Source organism: Seriola lalandi, unplaced genomic scaffold, assembly GCF_002814215.2.
Source record: "Seriola lalandi dorsalis isolate HSWRI2012SDOR001 ecotype SW California unplaced genomic scaffold, Sedor1 jcf7180002054182, whole genome shotgun sequence".
Taxonomy (NCBI): Eukaryota; Metazoa; Chordata; class Actinopteri; order Carangiformes; family Carangidae; genus Seriola; species Seriola lalandi.
In genome coordinates this window covers 782,153-803,108 of record NW_019524735.1, presented here as the reverse complement: position 1 = coordinate 803,108, position 20,956 = coordinate 782,153, and the positions used below count along the sequence as shown (strand labels likewise).

The window sequence follows — 20,956 nt, the reverse complement described above, 5'->3', positions numbered from 1 at the left end:
ATCATTACTTGGCCCTGCTCTATCAATGTTCCTTGGCTGCTACGACTCCTCAGTTTCATTTATTTTACCCAGATTCACTGGCTGTTTATTTAACACTTAAACTGCACATTTCCCACACAAGGTTAATCACAGATCTGATTTTGCTCCGGGCTCTGTGACACAGAGGTAATGGATGGCGAGGATTTTGGGACGAACACAAAATAAAGCAGAGCGAAAAAAAAAAAAAGGTTGAGGTTGGAGGGGAGGAGGCTGAACATTAGGTACCAGTTGCTGCTGACATGACACAAAAGTTTGAAAACCAGGGGCCACACCAAATCCCAGTTGGTCAATGAAAGGCGGCTCATCCTGGCTGTGGATCTGAACCTTGATGCCTGCTTCATAGGAGGTCTCATCTGTGGATACAGCACGCCAGAAAATGTAACAAAAAAAAAAAAAAGGTACGGTCTCTCAATGGAAACCCACTTTGTGGCTCTTTATCCTTCCACTGGCAGTGATGCTGAATTGTATGTGGACACACAGTTATTTTCTAAACCACATGCCTTATATGAGAGAAATACTGATATGTTGGTGTGCTGCATCACTATTTAGCAGATTTATTACATGCTGTTTAGTTTATGAATGTATGGTACAGTGGTGTTGTTCACCATAAAGTGGAAACAATATGTCAGTGAATGCAATTTATGAGGCCGAATGTCAGGTTTTAGACCTGCAGAAACATATCAACATCATATGCTATTAAACACAGTAGTACATCACTTCTGTGAAGTGCAAAAGAATGCAAAGATTTAGCAGGAAGTGAATGATAAGACCCGAGAAATCTTGGGTTTTGTTTTCTATATGAAGTGACACATCAGCCTGTTATAGAGATGACAAAAGACTAGAAGTGTAGCTGGGTTTTTCCGTGTGACGAAGCAAATGGAGAAATCTCCACATAACTGTTATACAAGATAAAGTGTTACTGAAAATGTCAGAATGGTGGTTAAAGCTGCACTGACCTGTCTCTCCCCAAACAGGCAGGTATTCATCCTGCTGAATGTCCAACATGATCTCCAAGCCGTTCCCTGTGCCGCCTTTTAACGTGGTCAACAAAGGATTGCCGTCTAATCCCGAGTTGAAAGTGTAGCATTTTCCGTAGCGTGTGTAAATCTGAAAAAAAAAAAGAAAAAAAGAAAAAAAAAGCACAGGAGCATGAATATTAAGTCAAACCTGTAGTAAACTGAGTACCAGTACAAGATGTATTACATGTTAGCTTGTAATTGTGCAGGACAGGTAATCATTGCAGAGGTTTTGTGATTATCAGAGAGAGCTGAACCGACTTCAACATGCACCTTGCTGATTTGAGGAATTAATGAGTGTTCCTCAGCAGCAGCAGCAGCAGCAGCAGCAGCAGCAGCAGCAGCTATCAATCTTTACCCAATTTCACTCCAAATTTCCCCAGAGTAATTTAGAGTAAATGTACTATTTTGCCGTCATTAAATAGGAATCATCTGAGGTGGGACTCTCTGGACACACAAACAAACTCTAAATCGGGTTTGTTAAAGACATTTGTGTGTCTTGACTTACAAACTTCTTAAGAGACCAAACCTGTGCCAGTAAAGCTCAGCGGCACTTAACAATTGATGTGCAATCACTACGGTGGGTTTGCTCACACCAAATATCTCTCCGATTTAATTTATCGAACTGGCTTGGGTTATTTATTTTTAGCTTTTGCTTCAACACTCACAGTTAACACAGACTGGCATATTTTTTCAGTTTTATGCATTTTCCCTGTGATTGGAAAATTTTCCATCCTCTGCCAAACAATATATCAGCATTATGATTAGCAGTGTTGACATTTCAAACTGAACTCATGCTACAGTTTGGATAAAGAAAAATAAAGCTTAAAATTCTGAATACAGCTTGAGGGGCTGAGAAAATTCAAGATAAGTCTATCATTGTGAGACACACTATCAGACTGTAGAATTGATTGGTTATGTAACACTTGCAGCGACTAGAATATCTATTCCTCATGTATTTCAGCACAATATAAAAACCTGCAGTATTAAGCACATTAGTTTTATAACATTTATAATTGTGGCAACACCTACGTACGGCTTTCACACTGTGGAGGCAAAGAAAGAATCTTAAATGCTACTGAATACATAACTGTGAAATGCAGTCACTACTGAATATTTAATGTTGTAAATGAATAGCACTGAATTCAAAGCAGTGAAATATTTGATGAAATATATCCACTGGGTAACTCCGCGTTGGGCAATTTAAAATTTTTGATTTTAGATTCACAAACAAGTGTCCAATTAAAATAAAATTAATTTCAATTGGTGAAATGCAGACACTACAATTCATAAAAATTTGGATAGATGAAAAGATATTAATTTAAATTGAAACATTAATTATTAGAACTATGTATTCAGTTGCTCACAGAATTCATAATTTTTGGCGTTTTTTTGCTTCCATATCATATAACTTAAAGATTAATTTGATCCATTGAGCCATACTTGCTGCATTAATGATCCAGGTCATCCATATCTGTATTTGGCAAATAGTAACAGGGTATATATGTACTGTAGCACCCAGACAAAAATAAGTGGCTGCTGAGATGATGTGTTTGCTGGCTTGTCCAACAAATTGGCTCTCCACTTCTGTTTTCACTACATTTCAAAACAACATTTCACCCTGCAAAAGAAAAGGAATCCATCTTATGGTAAGTTTTCATCAGTATCCAGTGTGGTGAGGTCTTAGTAAGAAGGCTGCTGGTAAAAACTCAATCGGCGTGGCGATGGCAAAGCTGATCTCAAGAGATCAGAGTCAGTGTTCCATGTCCAGACTCAGACTTACATGCGGCTAAAACAGATAAGACAGAGCTTTGGTCCCTTCCTCCAGCTGGCTACATAATGAGGTCTGCAAAGTGAGTAGAAAACATCTAACTAGTGACTATTTTTAAACATTCAGATTTAGGGTTAGATAAAAACAGGAGCTTTATTCAGGCACAGCACAGCCACGCCATGCGCTGCTTACGATGCAAGCACACAACACAGATTAAATCCCAATTATCACCCATTCATGGCGAATGTGGCCATGATAGCGGATTTTTAAGAGCGTGGAGGCTCTGCACTGGTTTGTGCAAAGCAGCCCCTGTAGACAGCTGACATCCTGTTATATGCAGGATTTTACATTTCAAAGGTCTCAGTCCAGTTGAAGCTGTCACAGTTACATGTTTGATTTTTATGACTGGAATCTAGATGAATCTGAACTGGATGTTCAGATTTGAATCTGCAAAGACAAGTGGTGAAATGCCAGCCATGGGTTTGTGTTTTAAATCTACAAGCGTGTTCCCAGATTTATTATTTTCAATGCCGTAGAAATAAATTTGCATGCTTCTCTCTGCACAAGTTTTCCCCATTTAGCTTTGTGAAATTAGCTGATGGTGTTAAAAGCTGCCAGTTTATGTTAAAAGTATTTATCATAAATATTGCCATCAGCAATAGTAGGACTATGGTTTGCAAATGTCATCCACTTCCTTCATGCAGCATCCAGCAGTTACTCAGAGGGTATAATAGACTTCCGTCTGGTGTTTCAAACGGGAAACTCGACTGGATTTTTGAAGCAAGACCATATACTCTACATGCCCTCCAGATGTTTAATTAGAAAGCTTAAAATTTAATTTGGACTGATTTACGATGTCTGAATAATTAATGCTCTAATTTTTCTTCCTTAATATTGTTGTCACCGGTTACAAAGGAAAAAGGTGTTCAAACACCTGACAAAACGACAACTCGCCAGGATGTAAACAGGGGTGAATGAGAAACCTCAGAAACTGTAACGTAGACAGTGAAGTCATTGATGATGACATGACATTGATTTTCCAACACACAGTGAAGGTAGCGTGTTTGTTTCCTTGAGTTACTTTTTGAAAACATCAAGTTTAATAAGGCAATAGCTGTCATGTTTGAGAGGCAAAAACAGGACAGTCTTGTTTGCAGCTTTGAAAACATCAACACCTTAAAACACCCTGAGAGAATGCCGGCTGGAAGGAGCATTGTCAAATGCTTGCATGAATTATTAATACACCTTGTAAACAACATTCATATCCACACCTGACAAACACCATCTTTATTTCTGTACATACAGTGCTGAAGTTTTTGTAGGTGCATGTTTCCCCACGAAACCTGCACTCCAGCAGCATGTCCTCCAGCTGGTGACCGAGCCGTCCCATCATTTCAGTGGTGTTGACGCGGTAATCAGGGGGCGGGGTGAAGTTGTTGAAATCCAGCAGGCTCAGGAGACCCTGTTTGTGGCTGTCCTTAAGGATGGACAGGCTCCTCTCCATCACTGTGTGATTAGGATACATGAGGTCCATCCAGTAGCCGCTGTGATACAGGTCATCCTTGGTCAGAGTGGATACACGGAACACATTTTTATTGCAGATAGTAACAGCTGGGAAGGACATGTTGTGAGCCCACACCATGTAGATCTTCGTGATAGCAGGGTAGGACATAAGGTAGAGGATTCGATTCCAGGACCAGGTGATGAGGAGACCGACACAAACAAAGAAGGCCATGATCCAGATGACTCGCTGCGGTTTTGACTTGTCCGGAGAGAAGACGAACTTCAAACCGTGGATCTTGGTTCTCATTATGAAATCCACCGTGATCTCTTTCCATGTTGGTTTCAGTGAGCTGGACTCAGTGTTTTTGAGAGTTGTCTCCTGGGCATCATTTTGTTTGTGTGGCCCCAGGGCAATTGATTCGGACGTAGGTGCTTGAACCATAATTGCTTGAGTCAAGGCAGGCGCTTCGGTACCAAATGCAGTTTCTTAGTAGCCCACTCTAGACTTCCCCCAATTCACATACAGTTGCTTTCTCCACGACCATCTTCAGGTTTATTTACCAGAAATTCCAGGTAGTAGCGACTGGAGTCCTAATGTGCAGCTGTCCCACTGTTCAGGCTTTAAAAGATATAAACAAAGGAAATGAGCTCCTTTAGGGAAGTAAAATTGATTTACATAATGATTCCTTTATGAGAAAAACAGCTGAATCACTCCATTAACAAAAACCATCAAGCGTAACCATCACCAGTCCTTCATCAATAGATAAATGGACGTGATAATTGCAGATGTAAGCGACGGCTTCACTCCCAGAGGCAATCACTTTGAAAATCCGGTGAGGCTTACCCCTGTTGCTCAGATCTTTCACTCCTCCATCTCCCTCTCCAGTGCCAGACAATACTTGCAGATTTCGGTGGTTTCTCTCTTTGTGCAGTAGCTGCCCAGAATCCAACTCCTCCCTTTTTCCACAGATTGAAGAGATGCTTTTTAGACTGTTGACTTGCAGCCTGCAGAAAGGAATATAAAGCTTGTTGCCCCCCTACACACTCTCTCTACAGTCGAATGGAGAATGAGGTGGAGCCAGTGGATGAAATTGTTTTCCTCCGGTGATGAAGTAGACCTCCAATGGTATAGAGAGGCGGGGGAAGGTATCAATCAAAATAGAAATATTAGTGATACAGAAATTGAGCAACCGAAAAAAGGATGTCTGAAATTTTTGAATATTAACGAGTCTGCAGCTTGCTCATGGATCAATATACATCTATATAATTGATAACTGAGAGGAGCCAGATAGTTGGAGAAAAAAAACACAGCTAAATCTCTTTCAAAATGAATTAGAAATAGCTGTTATAGCACATTTTCTAGTTCTTCTTTTCTGCCATTTTCAAATATAATTTCACAAATGCAGTGTAATGAAAGCTGACATCCTGCTGCATGCAGATGTGGCACTGGCTGATATTAAAGGTGCTTTGCTCTGCTTATGTGAGACGCTCAGAGGATTCTGCTTGGCAGAGAGCTCAGCTTCATACTGACACTATTTTTTTTCATTATATTAGCTGGAATCTTTTCAGTCTGTAATGTGAGTATTGCCTTGGTAACCTGATCAAAGCTACGGTGATATATGGTTGTCAAAAATTATTCTGAAAAGTGGAAAAAAGCACTTGAAGGAGAGGGTATTTGCAAGTTTACATGGCATGAATTGGACTAAAGTGATTGGATTTGGTCCAGTTTAACTAGAACACTAAAGGATGGAAGTGACTTGGGGGCATTATGCCTTCTGAATTAATTTTACTGAATGGAGTGAAGCAGAAATGTCAAAAAAAAGTTTTGCTGTGAAGGAAACTTATTTGTTTTCTTGCTAAGTGAGCTTTAAAAGGTCGATATGACTCAGTGTGCATGCTAAATATGAATCTAGAGCTAGAAGGCTGTTAGCTTAGCATAGACTGGAAGCAAGAGAAAACAGCTAGCATTGCTCTGCACTGCTCCCGCCAAGAAATATTTCCAGCATACAGTACATCCCTCCAGTTTAATGGATTTTGTATGGATTAAACAAACAAGCTATAAAGTTTTAATTAGTGAGCTGTAGAGATACAGGAGGTGCGCTTTAACCCTGGGAACAGCCAGGCCAGCTGTTTCTCCGTTTCCAGGCTTTATGGGCTTTTAAACTAGGCTAATCGTCTCCAGTGTTGTACTTAATGTACAGACACAACAGTGGTATCAATCTTCTCATTTAACTCGCAGCAAAATGCGAAAAAATATAATGAAATATTTCTTTAAGAGGAAGTAGGTGAACAGAGGGCTAATAAATGTTTGCACAGGATAAATTTTCTAAATTCCTTGAGCCATCATTTAAATTTTATTTTGCTGCAATTATTTTTGCTCTGCCATGTCAGGTGAGAGAAAAAGCTTTTTGCTTTTTTTCCACTTCAGACCTCTGTTGTCTAAAAGCCATCAGTCCAGCTTGGTAGTGTCAAAAATCACGACTGATTTATCTGTGAAACCGTTTTCATTTACATACATTGTCTTATTAAATTACTGTGCTGCTTGCATCACACTGGTATAATATGCGTTCCTTTTTATAAAAAACCAATAAGCAACACCGTTAAGTGAACAGAAGAGAAAGTGCGCACAGAAGAAACGAAGCTTCTGATTACTGCGAGGAGTGTAACTGGATGTCATTATAGCCAGATATGACGCCGGTTTGGTAATCACACATGAACTTTATCAAGTCCACACTGTCATTCAGTACTGGACGATAAATATTAAAGAAATGCAACAGATGCTTTTCTGCATTCAATAGAATCATCAAAAGGTCAAACTGTAGACTTGGGGTGATTATGTATTGGGAGTCCTTTTTTCCTACCAGCATATTTGTTTAGATGCGAAACTTAATTCAATAAAAAGATTATTTCAAAACATTGAAATTTAATTCCAGACAATTCAATTATAGCCAAAAATAATTCCGTCATAACAAAGACCGAAAGCAACACTATGCGGAACAGTGTACTCTGTATTCAAAAGTTGTGGGAAAACAGTCTGATAACATTAATGAATGTCTCGATGCCCGGAAATAAAGAGGAGCTCAAGTAACAGCTTCAGTTCTGTAGTAATAGTTATTTTCCTTCTATGCGCTTTCAGGGCTTTCCAGCAGCAAAACAACTAAATTAATTGCCTGAATACAGCTCCCCCAACAGCTCCTGTATGTCATGTCTGCACCATGCCTATTTTTTTCCTGGCTTCATTTTAGCCCAAAGCTCAAACCTCTTTATAAGTAGAAACAACCAGGGTTGTTGTAGGTTTTTTTTTTTTTTTTTAATTGTAGAAGTAAGAATTTCTTTTTATAAGGAGTGATTTAATCAAAGTGAACAAGGCTAACTATAAGGATAACTACCTCAGGTTCAGACCCAATAACAAAGAAAAGGAAAAACAATAATGTTGGATGAGTGACAGGCAAGTAAATAACTCCAACAATACCATCTTATCAGAGTTATAGCTGACTAGCTGGTTTCTCCTTGTATTGACCAGCTGCATTGATTTCCGCTATTCTCGGTTTCTTTGGAAATATGTCAATACATATGAGACACATTTAACTTGTGAGTTAATTGCTTGAGCTCATTTGTCCTATACAAGCGCAGTGGAAGCAGGAAGCATCTGAATCATCCCTTGTCAGCAGTTTGAACCAAAGCACAATTTCATTACTACCAGCTCCAGAGGTTAAACACTGGCAATGCATGAGAATTATCATTAGTCTTTTTACCATGTGCTTTCTGTCTTTGACAGCAGCTCTCCATGAATGGACTTCCATCCCAGCCTTTTACTGAGTGGTGCATTCAGGTATAAGTATATTCTGTATGTAATTATGTAATTTTTTCCCTTTAAATTTTAAACTTTTCATTTTGGACCTAATTCTTTACATATTTATATAATTAACAGGAGTTCAGAGTTTACAGAGAGGCTGCAAATAGATACTTAGTAGAGCATCTTCATTTTGTTGTTATTATTTTAAACCTGCATTTGATGTTTTTTGGCCACTTGGGGGCGGTGCAACAAGTTGTAAACACAACACTCATATCACCAACTTGTAAGGCTGATATGGCTACCATGTTAGATTTCCTAATTACACACAGCAGCATGTGAAGTCATGTTTCTGGACACTTGGGGAATAAAAAATCCAATATCACACTCCTTTTAGTTCCGTTTTGGTCAGCTAAATGCTCCACAATGTTCACGGGCTAGTTGCTAACTTTGTCTACTACTGTTAAGTGCTGGGTAGGCGGGGTTTATTAGAGCTTACTAATCTTACACACATATATATATATATATATATATATATTAATCAGCAGAATCAATCATGTACTGGGGTACAGATGAAAGATCAAGGAAGTACGTATCTTCATGTGAACGTGAATTCAGTATTTCCCCTGCACCTGTGTTATTGTGAACACAAGAAGAAAATTGTTTTTTTAATTTTTCTTATGTTTAATTTTTCAAAGAAAAAAAAAAAGACAATGACAACAAAATAATTAAAAAAAACATACATGATGATACAACACACATTTGTATGTGTGTGTGTGTGTGCACATGCAAGTAAGCATGTAACATGTGCATACTTAATTCCCAGTCAGATTATTGTTATACTGTTCATGTATTTTCTAATGAGAGTCCATGGGGCACCTAGCTCATTATTAGGGTTGGGGCTGGTATGTTAGAAGGTCTGAGTACCGGTACTTCCAATTCACTCTTTGAAACTGTGAAACAACAAAGATTTCCAATCTGGTGCAACACTGTGCAATCACTTTTCTGCACTGCACTGCAATGTTTTACAACTTTTTATAATATGGCTGACACTTAAGTCTGGCTAACTTTTTAAAAACTGTGTTTATTTGTGAAACCATCTTACAAAATCCTCAATTTAACTAAAATATCCCCTTTAACACAGTGCTGTAATGACTCAAGAATATAAAGTGCTCCAGGCAAAAGTTAATGATTTTTCTTCTCTATAAAATTGCTAGCCTCCTCATTGAAAACACATTTCTGCTGCTCACACATTGCCACTGTTATCTTCCTGGGGATGAAGAAAAACACATTTCATGTTTGTCTCAGTATTCAAGCACATGATTAGACGATCATGGTGTAATAAACTTTACCAAACTGAAATGAGCAGTTGATTGCTATTTGATGGAAAAGGAGAGTAGAAGTATTTTAAAGATTTATTTTTCAGGTTTTTTTTTTGTAACATCTATTGCCCAGCTTCAAGACCGGCTCAATGATCCCTGAGACTGTCAGGGAATGACACTAACCATCCTCTTTTATGTCAAAGCCAAGTTGAACCCCAGAGGTCTCATTAGAGGAGGAGAAGAGTTTTATCTGAGTAAAAGGAAGAGCTCCTTCAAGGCCCAGTGAGAATGTTCAACACCAAATGAAACCCTGGCAGCAATTAGATGCACATCAGAAGCACAGCCAGCGCAGACAGGGCAGAGACAAAGAGGGAAAAAAAAATAAAATCTATATCCAAAATTAATGTCCAGTTACTGCACAGCTGAACTCAGCAGTCGATTCGTCATATAGCAGATGAACAGAAAATTGGAACAATTTTGATCATTGTTCGAGTAATTGTTTGAGCAAAAAAGCAAAAAAATTCACTGCTTCTAGTTTCTCAGTTGAGAATATTTGACGCCTTTCTTAGACTTCTATCATATGCTGCACATATATGATGATAAACTCAATATTTTTAGCTTTTGGACTGTTGCTGAGAGAAAACAAGCAACTCAATTATGTTATTATGTTACTTGGATTGACTTGTGACTGAGGCATTTTCACAATCTTATGACCTTATAAAGACTGATTAACATGCTGATTAATCAATAATGAAAATAATGTTAGTTAGAGCTCTAAGTTAATGTTTACAGAAAAAGAGCTGCAGCTCACAGATTAATTCATCATTTCAGCTCTAAGTAGAAAGCTCCCATACTTTGTTACATTGATAGTAACGTGAGCGCAGTTCATTAAATTGATCTATTCAGTTCATTTTGTTTTTGAGTGGATTAATCAAATGAGGAGCCCATCTGACAAATCTGACATACAGTGCCTACAGTGCCTTGTTTTAGCTCCGCAATTTTTTATGTAAAAAAGTTCTGTAATATTTAAAGCTCGAATAAATAAAGATGATTTGTTGAACATTAAAGAAATCTTCCACATATATTACACCAAAGTTTCTCAACTGTGAGTTCAAAATTCCTCATGGAGTTACTTGATATGCAGCATGTCACACATGAAAACTTTACTACTCGAGTCCCTGAGAATTTCGAGACTTAAAATCAAGGGCAGAAAACAGGTTGGGAAGTCTTGTGTTACTCTGTGATTCAACATGACCAAATACTCAGACTATTTGCAATCAGGTCTGTCACTCTAGTGGACGGGCAGCTTCTTTAGTAGAGGGAGACATCTTGTGGCCTGCCTCTAAATGAAACTCACCTCGTAACAGAAAAGCAGCACAGCCACTCTGTATGCTGCATGAGAAATGCAACAGAAGCAAAACTGGATTTTTAGCTAAGAGAGACTTATCCTGTGAAATACCTCATATAAAATTAATCAAAAAGGGAGAAATGTTGGAATGTACTTTGTAAGAAAATTTAAATAAATAAATAAAATTTAGCCCCAAAGCTGTTTTGGAGTAGAGTACATTTAGTATATATTTTATTGGTCATGAAACTATCTTAATCTTTTTTTCAATTCTCTAAAAGTGTTGTATTCTCAAGTTGCTGCAGCATGTTTCTGGTTCAGGCTCTGTAGTGGCTCTTAGTGTTACTTATTTGAAATCTACAGTAATTGTAAACATCTCTGACACAGCACATGTACTGTAGTTTATCCCCCCTGGCAGACCGGGTGGAGGGCAGATGCAGTCTGTGTATCAATAAGAAAACAGATGCTGCTGGCTACACCTGCTGCTTTCTCCCTTGTTCCATTCCAGGCAGAAACCAACTAAAAAAACATGAGCGCACTGTCACTCAAGCTTTCAGTCTGCAGCCTGCAGTCACACTTTGATAAACTCACTCCTCAAATTTCCTCACCGGTACTTTCATTTGCAAGGATAATCTAGCTTTTTCTTTTTTTGCATGTTCTGATCTTGTTTGCTCAGCTGGAGGCTTTTGGTATCCATTCCTGAATCCATTTTGCCTGCTTGCCCAGAAATTAAGCACAGTAAGCACTTGCGAGGGGCCTAAAAGTGCCATAGACGGATGAACATATAATGAATTCAAATCACATCCTTATACATCGGCAAGGCTACACAAGCCATATCTCTTTCCAACATTCACAGAAATGTAATTACAGACTGTAAATATAAAATTTTAACACTTTAAAAATTGATTGTATCATCACTCATACATCCAAAAAATGCTTTGCCTTTTCCAACAATGTGTCATGTCTGGCTTCCCCTGTGCAGTTTGGTGTCGAGGGGAATCTCAGTTTACTTGAAAGAAGATAGTGATACATTACTTTGCAAGGTGCAAGACATTGCTTTTATTGGCTAAGAGAGCAGGATATGGATCCCAGAGGCCATTAATAGAAACAAAAGCTTAATATGGGCATGACGAGCAATCCGAGATCAAAAGGACATGTGGTATGAAACCATGCGGCATTTTTGCCTCATTATTATCAAGTAAAATTTAGAATTAGATTTTAATGGGTATAATACATGTATTTGTTTGGAGATCAGAAGGATAGTAATCTACAACATAACATAATTGCACTATTGGTTTTGGACAGACTCACACTTGTGTCCGGTGTCTCCACCTAACAAGCTAATTAACTTAAGAGGTTCTGTCAACTGGCACCTCCAATGTCTGCCTCTGGCAGTATCTGCACCCCGATGTGCAAGTCAGCAAAAACCATGCCCGTGCAGCAGCCCTGTTATGAATTCTTTCACTATTCCTCTTCAGTGCCATTGATCGGACTGCCAATACTGCACTTACAGTAACAGTGGCGCCCACACTGGCCTTTACTGACACTGAGTAATGGGACAAACACATTAGGTATCTGCTATTTGGCCTGTCATCCACGATCACTGCCTCAGATTTGTTTATTTCATTGTTTGCACTGTGGAGCTTTATTTCATCTCTCCCCTCCCTCTTCATGCTCTAGGCAGCACTGTAATTTTGTGCTCCTTCACACACCTCTTCCCTTCATCTCTGCTAATGCTTCCAGTTGTGCTTCGCGGTGCTGGCTCGGCTCCAAAGCAGGATGAATCACAATGATGTGTCAGTCCTCAGCTGAGTCCCAGTCCCATCTCAATCTAAGCGAAGCACAGCCTCCTTTTCCTCATTCTCTCCTCCTTTCTCTTTTGTTTCCACTTTGTCTTAGATCTCTCCCTCTACTCTGTCTTGCTTTTCACATTCTCTCCATCTCTCTTGTATAAGCTAATTCTCTTCAGTCTTTTTCCCCCCATCTCCCACACTGCCAATTTTCTGCCTCTGTCTGCAGTAAGACTCATTGTTTCTAAACAGTTCTGACACTCAATCCTGACTTCTGCTTCCTTTACTCACCTTTTCTCTTTTCTTTCTCCCCCAAAGCCAACTTCAGGTTCCAAACTATAACGCAATGGATGAGTTCTGGTTTGGCAGACCCTGAACAAATCCCCCGAACACCACAGACAGACCATAATGTAATATTAAAAAGGTTCCAGCTTTGGTTTCAACACAAGCTGATACCTCAACAGGAGGCTCAATCACAACACGTAAGATCAACAGTAGACGGATAAACGTGTTAGAATAAAGTCCCTGCATTAGCACAGACTCACTAAAGCACTGAGATGGTAATCGATTGAAATGATATTACGCCAACTTCAGCTCGCGTCCTGCATGTATACACCGACAAATGATTTATTTGGTTGGAGCCAATCTTGCAGGTTTAATCCAGAGCAGTGAGCTGGACTGTGTTGGGGTGCTTTTGAGTATTAATGAGGCAATCAATCACACACCAGTTCACAAACAGTGTGTACAGCAACAAGATGGAGGCTTGAGATTAATTTTGAAATCAAATAAAGCCTCCACTAAGAAAGTTATTCGGCCGATCTGAAGTGTTTTCTTTTATATAATGTTGAGATGTATACACTGTACAGACACAGTCTTGCAGAAAGACAGAGCAAAGATCAGAACAAAGCTTATTACCACAGTCCACTCACAGATTTATACAGGGACATTCAAAGCTATGCTTCTGTATATATTTATAGCACAGGGTAAAAAAATTTCCAGTACCATCTGCCAGCCCTTTAATATGTGAGGCTCGTGAATTACAGCATCGTCTCCCAAAAAATATTTCATTACCTTATGCAGAGGGAATAATTGCACTTGGGGGCCTCTGATATTTCTTTCCAAGATCCAAGAACCATATCCAGCTCATTAGTTCAAACATCTGGTCTTTCCTGTCACTGTAAGCATGCTGAGTTTCTTCATCCACTATTTCTTTGTCTGAGTTTGCCACAAAAAATGTACACTGTATGTGACACACACACATGCACGCACACACACACACAACCATGTGCTCAAACACATAAAAAATTATGTCTACAAAATACTACGCAGACTAAAATATCATACAAGGAATATGTTAAAAGTTAGGAGAGCAAAGATAATAGTACTTTAGGGGTTTTAAATAAGAAAAGATAACAGTCCATCTATTGAAATGTTCTGATGTTTTAATGCTGTTTAATCAAAATGCATAACTCTGATAAAAATGTATCAGCGGAGGCATTTGAATGATTTTGTGCATATATTTTCTCCCATTTTTCCACATGTAGAGAACTAATTGTCAGGTGTTGTCTAGACCTTGTGTGAGTCATCTTGCAGTGATGTTGCTGAAGTACATAATGGGTAATCTCAAATCCATCACATCTCATCTCCTGTGAGAGGACCTGCCTCTGAACCTCCCACAGTAAGATCAGCAAGCCGAGGAGGGGGAATTCAGGCAGCTCCATGAATCTTTAATTAGTCCCCTCTATACTTAGGCCCTCAGAGCATCTCCAGTTTCTGACATTTAGCTGAAATTTGCCCTTTGTGCATGTGGATGTGAAAGATCCAAGGTCACCTCACTCACCACACTGATATCTAAATCTGCCTTTATTAGCTAATGTGCCATTTTGTTTTTCGAGCTACTGGTCAAATCCGGTGCGCCATTTCCACGTGCAAATCTGGAGCTCTTCTTATAGCAGAAGTCAGGTTTAGTGTGGGTTGAAGAGTCAAACCTCATCTTTCAATTTAAACCATTGTCTCTCATACAAAATAATAGTATTGCCACTATAGAACTACTAAGTAATTAATATAAATCATTGGCCTCGGTTTCACTGCTGCTGGTTTTCAAAGAAATTGTGCAGCATGACAAGCCCATCTTGGTGCTAGGCTTTCATCACTCAAATCAATGGCCCATTTCATCGAAATACAATCCTTCCCCTGTCTCTGCAGCAAGACGATTAAGTTCCATTCAGATTCTGCTGACATGATTTTATCTCTTTGGTAGAGCCCTGAAGATTGAGGAAAAAAAACATGGATTTAACAAAAAAGCTAAGCGTTAGGAAAAATGACCTTTTCATTACAAAGATGACACGGTTTTGTTTTTGTGATATTATGCGTTTTTGATTTTGTGAGATGTGACAAACAACTACAACGTTTGGTGCCACAGAAGATGATCATTCTGCTGAGGTATTTCCAAAGAAAAACAATACTGTATTAAAAACTCTACCACACTTGAAAACAACATATGTTTGCTTCATAATGCATGATGCATGATGTCAGCAGAGATTTGCTGAACCATATGGCCCCTCAGTAGTTTACACATTTCTGAGGACACTTTTAAGGAAATAACTCTCATTTTTCCTCAAGAAAAATAACTATTAATAGTAGTCACAAAAGAAGAATTGGACACAGTATAAACATTGGCATATCATAAAGGGCCAGGAAATATCTTGTTGCTTTTGGCGCCAGCTCTTGTAAACAGAGATATAGCATTGGTTTATTAGTATTCCTCAGAAATTTTTCCTGTCTTACACCCCCATACCTGTTGTTCCCTCAGAGCATCTTAATCTTTCCACAAACATGCCATTAATTATTTAAAACATGTCGGATTACAGGGACATTACTGAGAAAACAATTAAGAAATGACAACGTCATTTGAATGAAAGTGGCGTCTCTTTCATAACAATATCTGATATGGATGTGTTTGTCTCATTGTGACAATGCTCATTTCATAAAATAAGAACCACTCTTCTTACTGCAGTTCTCTGCTGTAATGTCTGGAATTCATAAACATAAACTGAGTCATATTTCATTTTATCGTGGGCAGAATGAAGCAATCAAATTGTAGCATTATAATAACTGTTAAATCAGCTCACAGTCAATGGCATTGTTGCCAAAGGCTTCGGGATATTTTCAAATCTCACCTTTTCAGCTTTTTGTATTAATATGTAGATTTCTTTTCCTTAAATACATATTTTGATAAATATTTAGACCAAACATTTAATAGATCAGCATTTATCCTACAGATATATTTGAAATTATTCAAAATTAGGACTTCTTCACTCACAGTTCACCACCTAATGATCAGCTTTTTTCTTGTAATGATTCTGATGAAGTTTACGCTGATTTCACTTGAGGAACCATACTCACTGTAGTAAAGTTCTCCGGACCACAGTCCTTTCCTCTATATTTGCAGTCAAGCAACATCTCCTCTATGTTGTGGCTAGTCCTCTGCACAAACTCCAGCATGTTGAAAGTCTTGCTGGGGAAAAACTTGCTGTTGTCCGTGGGCTGTCCTAAAGCAGCCATGAAGTCATCAAAGTCCCCTTGCTCCACACCCAGAAGTCCCGCCATCCAGAAGATGTCATTCCTACGGATCTGTGATTTTCGAAAGCTGTTGTAGTTGCAGAGGGTGATGGCAGGGAAGTACATGACGGGACTGTCCATTTCATCCAGGATGGTGACATGGGGGTACTGGTAATACTCGATCACACGGTCGGCCACCTGGTAGAGGAAGATGGAAAGGGAGGAGCTGAATGCAGCAGCCCAAAGCAACCGTCGGATAGTCACTCCACCGGGCAGGAAGATGTGGCTCAGGCCGTGTAGGGTGCAGTTGGCCCCGAACACGGTGATGTCTGAGGCCGGGCGTGGTGCCTCCTCCTCTGGGGCTCCCATTTTCTCCAAAATGTTTCCAAGCTGATCTGTACGATTGTTGGATGTGGTCTTGTTGCAGTGGTGACCCGCTGAACACTAGTCCGAGCAGTGAGGTTCACCCAAACTAAATGAACAAAGGAGGCCGGATGAGACAGGGTGTAGTTTTCCCTTTGTACCCGAGGGAGGGGAATAGGTTGGCTATCTGGAGCGGGGAAGTAGCAATGGACTGTTATGTCAACCAATCCTCATTTAGAGGGCACATTGAATTCAAGAGATCCGGTTTCATTTGGGAAGTAAGACCTGATCCTGCAGCGGGTAGTGGTGGATGGATCAGAGAGGGATACGCCAGAGAGGCAAAGTTGAAAACTGAAGCATATTCAATCCAACGACCTCTCATGCGTCTAAATTCTTTTATATATTCTAACAATAGTGTAACCAGGAAAGGATTCTAGACACATCAATCAGATCGTGTGAATAAGACCTTGTAGCTCAAACTTGAATGACCTCATTCAAAAACATGACAAAAACATTGTGACCCAATCAAAACCCACTGGAGACCTGACAAATGTGTGGTCAGATGCTCAAAATGAGGTTGGTCTTCTTAGTTTTTGAAAAGTTGACATTTTATAGATACAAAATGTCAGCAAATCACATTTAGTTACACATGCACGCACGCACGCACGCACACACGCACACACACAGACAATGCCCGAGCTGCCATGTACAACTACAGTAATCGCTTGTTAGGCACTGAGAATCTACACTGGGGGAATGGTTTAGCGCTTTCCTTAATGAAATCTTAATGGACGTAGTTGTGAAAGGCCAGAGTATTACTCATTCATGGTTGCCATTAAGCTTATTGCAGCTGGTGACAGGATTCAAACCTGGCAACCTTCATAGTCACAGTCTCATTTATAATCTTTAAGCTACCACACTGGAGAGTTAAAGCAGGTATTTACCTACTCTACATGTTCTAAGTAACTGCTCTATATCTATTAAAAGGATTTTTTTTAAAAAACAGACATTAAGTTTATCCCTTAAGTTTGCAGCACACATCATCTTCTATCTTGCTGCAGCCTCCCTATCATGTGTTTTGTAACAGCATCAATTATTAATGCGTTCTCCTGCATACATTTCCACTCATGGACAGAGGTGTATATTCACAGAATGGAGCCCTGAGGTTATTTTCAGTCCATCGTGATAAGCGTCTGTCTCGACTGAAATTGATTTGTTCACAGCAGCATTCGTTTAAAATGAAGTTAATAAGTTGATTGATGTTACGGCCGAAGCAAAGACCTCTGCCACACCTCTAATCACCTGTCAGGACTGCTCCCAATATACAATCGCTGGTTAATCCAACCTCCCCTTTTTGTCTCAGCTTTCTTTACCCACCCAACAATCTCTCCTCATCATTTACACCTCTTCATGTATCCCCTTACCTCACCCTCTTGTCATCCTCAAACCCCCCCTCTGTCCTTCCCACCCTTAATTCAGTCCTATGAATACCCTTATCAGCTTTACTTCATTCTGTTACTGTCCGGCAGGTGTATATTATTAATAACCGATTTCCTTGTGCTGTGTTGCATTGCATTTGTGACATTTGATCCTTTAGTCATTTTAAGTCTGAATAAAGAACACAATGCACTTTCAGAGTTATAGATGTGCACTGAATTGCAGAGATAATTATTTAGATAGATATTGATAGATATAGATATAGATATATATATTAGATATTATTTATGTAAACCTGCATTAAATAATGTTTTGGCCACTTGGGGCAGCACAAAAATCCGTAAGCCTGCAGTAAACACAACACTGACATACTGACACCTTATAAAGTTGATATGGGAAACATAACCCTAACAGTTATAACACATGCAGCAGACTTGATGTTAGCAACATTAGCATTCATTTGCCGTCAAGCTGAGCTGGTGAATGCAAGTCCAATATTGACTCCCATGTCCCCCCCCATTTAGGTCTCAACCAACTCCTGAGGGAAACACATGGCTCTCAAACCACTGAATAGGAGTGTTCACCAGCAATTTACTAATTTTGTCTGTCTGCAGTTCAGTGCTGGGCAGGCAGTGTACAGGGTTTTTAATCAGAGCTCTTTCACTGAAAACAGCTGCCTGCTGCTGCTGGAAACAACACTGATGAGATCTGAGAGAGGGAACTAAAACCGTAAATTCTTGGGCCATAATCTCCAAAACAATAGGGTGAAAGACACTAAAACGCTTTGCAGACCTGCTGTCGACTGCGGGGCAATAACGTTCAGTGGGTTTGTGAATATGACCGCCTCATTTGACCTTTAATTTCATCTACCGTTATTGTAAAAATATTGATTTGTGCAGCTTTAACAGCTCTAAATTTATCAGTGGGGTTGTCATTGTGTGTCTGCACTACATTGAAAATGACTCCATCATTTAATTCATATCAGCCAGAAAAGCACTGTACATGAAGGGTACCTCTCTGCCAAGACCACATGGTGTTCTGACTTTGTATAGTGACAAAGGATACATGCCACATATTTTTCATTAAACTAAAGTTAGTGGTTTAATGAGAAAATTATGAAACTGTTAAAAAAAAATGCAACATCCTGCAATGTTAACCCTGGATCTGCAACAAAAACATATTGCATGTTCCTTGGCTGATGTCCTACTGTAACTTTCCACCAAATGTTATTAAAACATATTTATTATTTGAGATAACCTCGCAAACTAACAGACAAACATGCAGAGAAAACATAAACTCCTTTGCAGTGGTAGTAACGTCAAGAACAGCAAACCTTGTGCTAAAGCTGCAGTGCACTTTAGATGAGCATTCAATAACACGAAGGCAACCAAATGTGACCAAAAGTCGATGTTCGAATTGTCTTTAAAGATAATGTTCAATAAAAGGGAAACAATGGGGACCTCTCCCTCAGCGAAAACGTCAACTGAAAGAAAATGTAGACAATGTCGAGAGAAGCAAAGACACATCAAAACTACAGAGCGCCTTAAAGATTATGCAGCTTTAAACTTTAGCTTCTTTCATGCACAGTTTGCGCAGGCATCGAGTACTTTTCTTTACTGAAGTGTAGGTACATTCATTCAAAAGCTCTTCACTAGGCTCACAATAAATGGAGCGCTGATGCCCTGCGAGTACCATCTCTGCTGTTCTTTGTCACCTTTGGAGTAATCTCTCCTCAACTACAGAAAATGGGAAAGTGGTCAAAGCGTATTTCTGTAATTGACAGGCGCACTCTGAGCAAAGTGCAAGCTACTACTCAATCAATACACTGTGGAGTTTTTCCAGCTGCTTTAAGATGGGTGTACTGGTTAATGTGCTGCCTGAAGAAATCAGCAATTCAGTACATCATGGCTCGTCTGAGGCCTGAAAACACTTTCTTTCACTCTACAGTGAGAAGAAGCAGCGGCTGCAATCACACGTGTCAAGATTACTGATATCTTCAAAGACTAAGTGCTCTTTCTCATCAGCCATCTGTGTATGCCGACTGTGTGGAGAATGTCAGAGTTTGTCTGGTGGAGCTGACCGAAGACATGTTACGGTCGGCTACAAGAATGTCATTTTCATAATGCTGAAAAGGTCATTTATATACCGAGTGTTGAGGAAAAAGGCTTCAACCTGTCCCTCTGCTCCTCAAATTCTAATTACCTCTCCTCCTCTTTGGTTGACCCGAGTGCATCTCTGCAACCAGCCAACCATCCAAATGTTAAATTTACACAGAGGCTACACGGAGGCTGTTCTTGACAAATTTCCAGTTCTCCTTTTTTTTTTGGTAAAATTACAAAAACTTTTAGGCCCTTCACAGGAGGCTCAGAGGTCAAGAACAGAGCAGTGTCCCTGTTGCTTCAAGTCGGAGAGACTTTTATCCAACTGTTTCCCAACTCACAATCTCCTTTCATGTATTTCCAAAATCAAAACAGAGAGAAGGAGCCAACTTTGAAAGTGCTGAGCTGACATATTAATGTAACGACACATTTCACATCAATAAGCCTTACTGAGATAACGATGAACAAGTATGCAAATATAAACTCATTAAAATGTCGGGACAGAACAGGATACTGGAATTCATTTCAGGATGCTTCAAACCGCACACCCCAACCTCTTGAGTGTTAAGCTCCGAGGTTCATCTAAGTATTCATTTTTTTCAAACCCCCCAAAAGTGACAAATGCGTAATAGTGAATCATTGTGAGAATTAAAATTCATTCCTGTTTTGGCCCAAATAAAGTCTCAACTCTAGGTCCACTAACTGGAATTTTCTTTTCTTTCTTTCTTTTTTTTTTTTTTTACCTTTCAACGACATTAAACTCAGGAAAATCCATTTGCTGAGAAAGACAATGAGACAGGGTTGAAAATAGAGCTGAAACGATGAATCTGATGATTATGATTATTTTCATGATTATTTCATTCATTCATTTATTCATCTTTTCTTCTGTAATAAAACAGTGAAAAATGTCAATTCCT

At 39.3% G+C, this 20,956-nt stretch overlaps 1 protein-coding gene across 4 annotated transcripts in view; it reads right to left on the bottom strand.

Annotated features, from left to right (window-relative positions):
* Positions 1–20,956, bottom strand: part of asic1c (acid-sensing (proton-gated) ion channel 1c) — an 86,251-nt gene that overhangs the window by 10,310 nt on the left and 54,985 nt on the right. For 2 of the 4 annotated variants that reach the window (XM_023403721.1, XM_023403723.1), the window contains exons 1-3: positions 4,130–5,328; positions 996–1,146; positions 265–392 (exon numbers count right to left, since the gene is read on the bottom strand). In XM_023403721.1, the coding sequence (XP_023259489.1) occupies positions 265–392; positions 996–1,146; positions 4,130–4,771 (921 nt within the window). In that variant the 5' untranslated portion in view covers positions 4,772–5,328. Of the gene's footprint in view, positions 1–264; positions 393–995; positions 1,147–4,129; positions 5,329–15,984; positions 16,569–20,956 lie in introns of those variants that run through there. The other 2 variants (XM_023403725.1, XM_023403724.1) reach the window with 2 other exon arrangements.